This window comes from Echiichthys vipera (genome assembly GCF_963691815.1).
Source record: "Echiichthys vipera genome assembly, chromosome: 15".
Classification (NCBI taxonomy): domain Eukaryota; kingdom Metazoa; phylum Chordata; class Actinopteri; order Perciformes; family Trachinidae; genus Echiichthys; species Echiichthys vipera.
The window spans coordinates 438,693-446,483 of record NC_139840.1 but is presented as its reverse complement, the minus strand read 5'-3'; the positions used below and the strand labels follow the sequence as shown (position 1 = coordinate 446,483).

General features: G+C 48.1%; 1 protein-coding gene across 1 annotated transcript; it reads right to left on the bottom strand.

The window, feature by feature from the left end:
- Nucleotides 1-576: 576 nt before the first annotated feature.
- On the bottom strand, nt 577-5,377 carry dnajc5b (DnaJ (Hsp40) homolog, subfamily C, member 5 beta; the record flags this gene model as incomplete). The annotated part of the gene is made up of 4 exons (XM_083927885.1): nt 577-674; nt 2,217-2,391; nt 4,387-4,600; nt 5,271-5,377. 4 exons carry the CDS (start codon nt 5,375-5,377, stop codon nt 577-579), a joined length of 594 nt encoding a protein of 197 aa, XP_083784011.1.
- Nucleotides 5,378-7,791: the final 2,414 nt, after the last annotated feature.

Below are 7,791 nucleotides of genomic sequence, written 5' to 3'. Positions count from 1 at the left end.
AATAATGTGAAAGAAAACAGTTAGGAGCTGCTTTTATTGTGAAATACCCTAATAGAAAACAGTTAGGAGCTGCTTTTATTGTGAAAATGCTAAACATCATCAGTGAGGCCTGTTTATTTTTTTGACTTCACACAAATAAACAACAACAAACAACAGAAAACAAACTTCCAAACAAAAACATTATTTACATCATCACAGACAACAACAAACAGCTTATTATGAAGATATAATAATAATAATAATAATAATAATAATAATAATAATAATAATAATAATAATAATAATATAGAGACTTTATGTTATTAGTGTTTGAAGCTCCGCCTCCTGGAATCAAACAACCAATCAGAGCAAACGTCCTGGTTTAGATTTAAAGCTCCGCCTCTTTCATTTACTTTGATTCATATTTACTTTTATTAATATTCATATTTACTTATTTAAGCTGAGAGTCACACGAGGCCAAAAGTATGTGGACACTGGTGCAGCCGCTCAACCTGCAGTGATGCGTTTCCTGTTTCCTGCTTCCTGCTTCCTGCTTCCTGCTTCCTGCTTCCTGTTTCCTGTTTCCTGTTTCCTGTCTCAGGTGTAGCCGTCTCCGTATCTCCGGTGTCCGTCGGTGATCAGCTGAGTTTTCTCGCCGGCGTTCGTCGGCTGTTGAACGATCGGAGTTTCAGCGTCTGCAGAAAAACAAACAAACAAACAAACAAACAAACAGACAAACAAACAAACAAACACACAAACAAACAAACACACAAACACACAAACACACAAACAAACAAACACACATACAAACAAACACACAAACAAACAAACAAACACACAAACAAACAAACAAACACACAAACAAACAAACAAACACACAAACAAACACACAAACAAACAAACAAACAAACACACAAACACACAAACAAACACACAAACAAACAAACACACAAACACACAAACACACAAACAAACACACAAACACACAAACACACAAACAAACAAACAAAGAAACACACAAACACACAAACACACAAACACACAAACAAACAAACAAACAAACACACAAACACACAAACAAACAAACAAACACACAAACAAACAAACAGACAAAAACACAAACAAACACACAAACAAACAAACACACAAACAAACAAACACACAAACAAACAAACAAACACACAAACAAACACACAAACACACACAAACAAACAAACAAACACACAAACAAACAAACACACAAACAAACACACAAACACACAAACACACAAACAAACAAACAAAGAAACACACAAACAAACACACAAACACACAAACACACAAACAAACAAACAAACACACAAACAAACAAACAGACAAAAACACAAACAAACACACAAACAAACAAACACACAAACAAACAAACACACAAACAAACAAACAAACACACAAACAAACAAACAAACAAACAAACAAACACACAAACACACAAACAAGCACACAAACACACAAACAAACACACAAACAAACAAACAAACACACAAACAAACAGACAAACACACAAACAAACAAACAGACACACAAACAAACAAACAAACACACAAACACACAAACAGACACACAAACAAACAAACAAACACACAAACACACAAACAAACACACAAACACACAAACACACAAACAAACACACAAACACACAAACAAACAAACAGACAAAAACACAAACACACAAACAGACACACAAACAAACAAACAAACACACAAACACACAAACAAACACACAAACACACAAACAAACAAACAAACACACAAACACACAAACACACAAACACACAAACACACAAACAGACAAACAAACACACAAACACACAAACACACAAACACACAAACAGACACACAAACAAACAGACAAAAACACAAACACACAAACACACAAACACACAAACAAACAAACAAACACACAAACACACAAACACACAAACACACAAACAGACACACAAACAAACAAACAAACACACAAACACACAAACAAACACACAAACACACAAACACACAAACAAACACACAAACACACAAACAAACACACAAACACACAAACACACAAACAAACAAACAAACACACAAACACACAAACACACAAACAAACACACAAACACACAAACACACATTTACATTTATGATGTTTGTAATCTGCAGGATTAAAGAGTTTCACCGCGTCGTTGGTGACGCCAGAATAAAAGCACTTCCTGTCGCCTCACCGTGGTCGGGGTCGTTGCGTAGCTCCTCCTCCAGGTCCTCGGGGGAGACGTAGTCCGGCTCCGCCCCCTCTCCCGGGGGCGGCGGCTTCAGTTTCCCACAGCAGCAGTTACAACAGCAGCAGAGACAGCAGCAGCAGTAACACCCGGACAGGACCCCGCAGACCAGGAACAGACCCTGAAGAGACCAGAACCACACCCTGAGACCACCTGAGACCACCCGAGACCACCTGAGACCAGAACCACACCCTGAGACCACCTGAGACCACCTGAGACCAGAACCACACCCTGAGACCACCTGAGACCACCTGGGACCACCTGAGACCACCTGAGACCAGAACCACACCCTGAGACCACCTGAGACCACCTGAGACCAGAACCACACCCTGAGACCACCTGAGACCACCTGAGACCAGGAACAGACCCTGAAGAGACCAGAACCACACCCTGAGACCACCTGAGACCACCTTAGACCACCTAAGACCAGGGACAGACCCTGAAGAGACCAGAACCACACCCTAAGAAGGACAGGAGACCACCTGATTAACATCCAGACCACTTCAGACCAGGACTAACATCCAGACCACTTCAGACCAGGACTAACATCCAGACCACTTCAGACCAGGACTAACATCCAGACCACTTCAGACCAGGACTAACATCCAGACCACTTCAGACCAGGACTAACATCCAGACCACTTCAGACCAGGACTAACATCCAGACCACTTCAGACCAGGACCAACATCCAGACCACTTCAGACCAGGACTAACATCCAGACCACTTCAGACCAGGACTAACATCCAGACCACTTCAGACCAGGACTAACATCCAGACCCCCTGAGAACATTTTGGAGTTGTGTTACTGTAACATCACAGACCCTTTCCAAACCTGCTCCTATCCTCCACGCGGTCTTGCAGATCACAACATGATCTGTTTACTTGTGTTTACAAACAGGGACTCAAAAGAGTCCTCCAGTGCCCCCCAATGGACGGAGGACGCCATCACGCAACTCCAGGCTCCCTGGCGATCACCAACTGGGACACTTTTGATGGGAAAGGGGATCACAGGGTCTCCATCCTTACAGACTACATCAACTTCTGCATCCAGACCACCATCAACAGGTACCCCGCCTCCAGACCCCGGATCAGACCACGGCCCAGGAAGAGCCTCAGTGCAGCGGACAGAGGTCTGCAGATCCAAACTACGATACAAGAATCAACCGGAACAAAGACTCAGCTCCATGAACAGCCTCACAACACGGACCGGGAGTGCACCCAGAACCAGAACTCCAGCTCCACCCGACCAAGGACTCCAGCTGACCGACAACCGGTCGACGCAGACGACCCGGCACCCTCCTCAGAGGAGGATGTCAGGCGGCAACTGAGGAGACGCACGCCGGGCAAAGCTCCAGGGCCCGACGGGATCTCAGCTGGGGAGCTAAAGGTGCTGCTCGTAGGACCTGACCCGGCCGTGTTTGACCCATTCTGCTGTTCGGTTCCAGCTTCAGATGCAAAAGACTCCCTGAAATAACCCGTACCACCACAGGTCTGCACCCCCCGGATCTACAGGAACCCCCTTCAAAACCACTGTAATAGTTCCAGTACCCAAGAAACCAGGACCCAAAGGACCAGAGGACCACCGCCCCGTCCCCCTCACATCCATCCTGACCCACGTCCGTCAGCTCCTGGATCCCGTCCAGTTTGACTTCGAGGCCAGCAGAGGTCCTGAGGATGCCGTGGTCTCCCTGCTGCACCCCCTCCCACAACACCTGGATCCCCCAGGTACTATCCAGAGACACCTGCTGATCCAGGAACTGCTCCACCTCAACGTCCCCTCCCGCCTGATCCGTCTCCTCCACAACTTCCTCACCAACAGACAACAACAACCACACCTGCACTCGCCTCCACCACAGGAGCCCCGCAGGGTTGTGTCCTGAGCCCCGTCCTATGGACCCGCCCCTCCCCCAACACCAGAGTCCTCACATACGCAGATTACACAGCAGGAACATCCAGACCACTTCAGACCAGGACCAACATCCAGACCACTTCAGACCAGGACCAACATCCAGACCACTAAGACCAGGAACTACATCCAGACCACTAGGACCAGGACCAGCATCACTCTCTCTGATTGGTCACACGCACACAGAGGCGGTGTAAGCCCCGCCCACCTTGGCCCACCACGTGGACAGCATGAAGTAGGTGTTGACGTTGTCCTCTCCGAACTGCTGGGCCACGTAGAGTCCCAGAGACCCGTACGAGTCGTAGATGTTCCTCTTGGCAAGGTCGGACAGGACGGCGTGAGCGCTGTTCAGCTCCTTAAACTTCTCCGCCGCCTCCGGGTTGTCCGGGTTCTTATCGGGGTGGAACCGCAACGCCAGCTTCCTGTCAACGCACAAGAGTCCACGCACAAGAGTCAACACACAAGAGTCAACGCACAAGAGTCAACGCACAAGAGTCAACGCACAAGAGTCAACGCACAAGAGTCAACGCACAAGAGTCAACGCACAAGAGTCAACGCACAAGAGTCAACGCACAAGAGTCAACACACAAGAGTCAACGCACAAGAGTCAACGCACAAGAGTCCACGCACAAGAGTCCACGCACAAGAGTCAACGCACAAGAGTCAACACACAAGAGTCCACGCACAAGAGTCAACGCACAAGAGTCAACGCACAAGAGTCAACGCACAAGAGTCAACACACAAGAGTCAACACACAAGAGTCCACGCACAAGAGTCCACGCACAAGAGTCAACGCACAAGAGTCAACGCACAAGAGTCCACGCACAAGAGTCAACACACAAGAGTCCACACACAAGAGTCAACACACAAGAGTCCACGCACAAGAGCGCAGAGTCCACGCCGTCACAGTCGGTTCAGGTCTACGTCAAACGTTTATGGACGATAGAGCGAGGTAATGTACGGAGATGATCGACACGACTCACCGCAGGAGGAATCGAACCGTGTTCATAAAGTAAAGACTGACGCACATTCATGGTTTCAGGAAGTGTTTCCTGATGAGGCACCTGGTGCAGGTGAGGGGGCGGGGCTTACCTGTAGGACTTCCTGATGTCGTCATGGCAGCAGCCTTTCTCCAGACCCAGCACCTGATACAGAGACTCTCCACAGGTGGACAAAGCTCGCTGCCTCCCGTCCGACATCCTGACCGCATCACCTGGGGGGGGGGGGGGGGGGGGGCAGGACACTTAAAGCTGCATTCTCTCTAATGTCCAGCAGGAGGAGACTCCACTTAAAGCTGCGTTCTCTCTAATGTCCAGCAGGAGGAGACTCCACTTAAAGCTGCATTCTCTCTAATGTCCAGCAGGAGGAGACTCCACTTAAAGCTGCATTCTCTCTAATGTCCAGCAGGAGGAGACTCCACTTAAAGCTGCATTCTCTCTAATGTCCACTTAAAGCTGCATTCTCTCTAATGTCCACTTAAAGCTGCATTCTCTCTAATGTCCAGCAGGAGGAGACTCCACCTAAAGCTGCATTCTCTCTAATGTCCAGCAGGAGGAGACTCCACTTAAAGCTGCATTCTCTCTAATGTCCAGCAGGAGGAGACTCCACTTAAAGCTGCATTCTCTCTAATGTCCAGCAGGAGGAGACTCCACTTAAAGCTGCATTCTCTCTGATGTCCAGCAGGAGGAGACTCCACTTAAAGCTGCATTCTCTCTAATGTCCAGCAGGAGGAGACTCCACTTAAAGCTGCATTCTCTCTGATGTCCAGCAGGAGGAGACTCCACTTAAAGCTGCATTCTCTCTAATGTCCAGCAGGAGGAGACTCCACTTAAAGCTGCATTCTCTCTAATGTCCAACAGGAGGAGACTCCACTTAAAGCTGCATTCTCTCTGATGTCCAGCAGGAGGAGACTCCACTTAAAGCTGCATTCTCTCTAATGTCCAGCAGGAGGAGACTCCACTTAAAGCTGCATCCTCTCTAATGTCCAGCAGGAGGAGACTCCACTTAAAGCTGCATTCTCTCTAATGTCCAGCAGGAGGAGACTCCACTTAAAGCTGCATTCTCTCTAATGTCCAGCAGGAGGAGACTCCACTTAAAGCTGCATTCTCTCTAATGTCCAGCAGGAGGAGACTCCACTTAAAGCTGCATTCTCTCTAATGTCCAGCAGGAGGAGACTCCACTTAAAGCTGCATTCTCTCTAATGTCCAGCAGGAGGAGACTCCACTTAAAGCTGCATTCTCTCTAATGTCCACTTAAAGCTGCATTCTCTCTAATGTCCAGCAGGAGGAGACTCCACTTAAAGCTGCATTCTCTCTAATGTCCAGCAGGAGGAGACTCCACTTAAAGCTGCATTCTCTCTAATGTCCAGCAGGAGGAGACTCCACTTAAAGCTGCATTCTCTCTAATGTCCAGCAGGAGGAGACTCCACTTAAAGCTGCATTCTCTCTAATGTCCAGCAGGAGGAGACTCCACTTAAAGCTGCGTTCTCTCTAATGTCCAACAGGAGGAGACTCCACTTAAAGCTGCATTCTCTCTAATGTCCAGCAGGAGGAGACTCCACTTAAAGCTGCATTCTCTCTAATGTCCAACAGGAGGAGACTCCACTTAAAGCTGCATTCTCTCATGTCCAGCAGGAGGAGACTCCACTTAAAGCTGCATTCTCTCTAATGTCCAGCAGGAGGAGACTCCACTTAAAGCTGCATTCTCTCTAATGTCCAGCAGGAGGAGACTCCACTTAAAGCTGCATTCTCTCTAATGTCCACTTAAAGCTGCATTCTCTCTAATGTCCACTTAAAGCTGCATTCTCTCTAATGTCCAGCAGGAGGAGACTCCACTTAAAGCTGCATTCTCTCTAATGTCCAGCAGGAGGAGACTCCACTTAAAGCTGCATTCTCTCTAATGTCCAGCAGGAGGAGACTCCACTTAAAGCTGCATTATTAGTCATTATTAAACATTATTAACGATTATTAAACATTATAAAACAGTATTGTGCATAATCAGGAGTAAAGGCAGAGGTCATAGCACAGTGAGTCAGTGAAACTTAACGGTCTCCTTTAGAGACTAAACTTAACGGTCTCCTTTAGTCGTGTGAAGAAGACAAAGAGTTAAAGAACAGTGTGATGGAGTTGGTACCTGCTGTTGGAGCCTCTTAGCGTCCTGGAGGGTCCTGAAGGGTCCTGGAGGGTCCTGGAGGGTCCTGGAGGGTCCTGAATGGTCCTGGAGGGTGCTGGAGGGTCCTGGAGCGTCCTGGAGGGTCCTGGAGGGTCCTGAAGGGTCCTGGACTCTGGACTCTGGACTCTGGAGGGTTCTGGAGTCTGGACTCTGGACTCTGGACTCTGGAGTCTGGAGTCTGGAGTCTGGAGTCTGGACTCTGGACTCTGGACTCTGGACTCTGGACCCTGGACTCTGGACTCTGTAGTCTGGAGTCTGGAGTCTGGAGTCTGGAGTCTGGACTCTGGACTCTGGACTCCACCTGTGAAGGAGGATCTCTGACGCCCTCCATCAAACATTCAGCAGCCCGGCTCCGGTGACCACGGCTGCTCAGGTTTCACCGAGACGCTCCGATGGACGCTTTGTGACAGGGAGGGGGGTCGCCATGACGACGGGGGGGGGG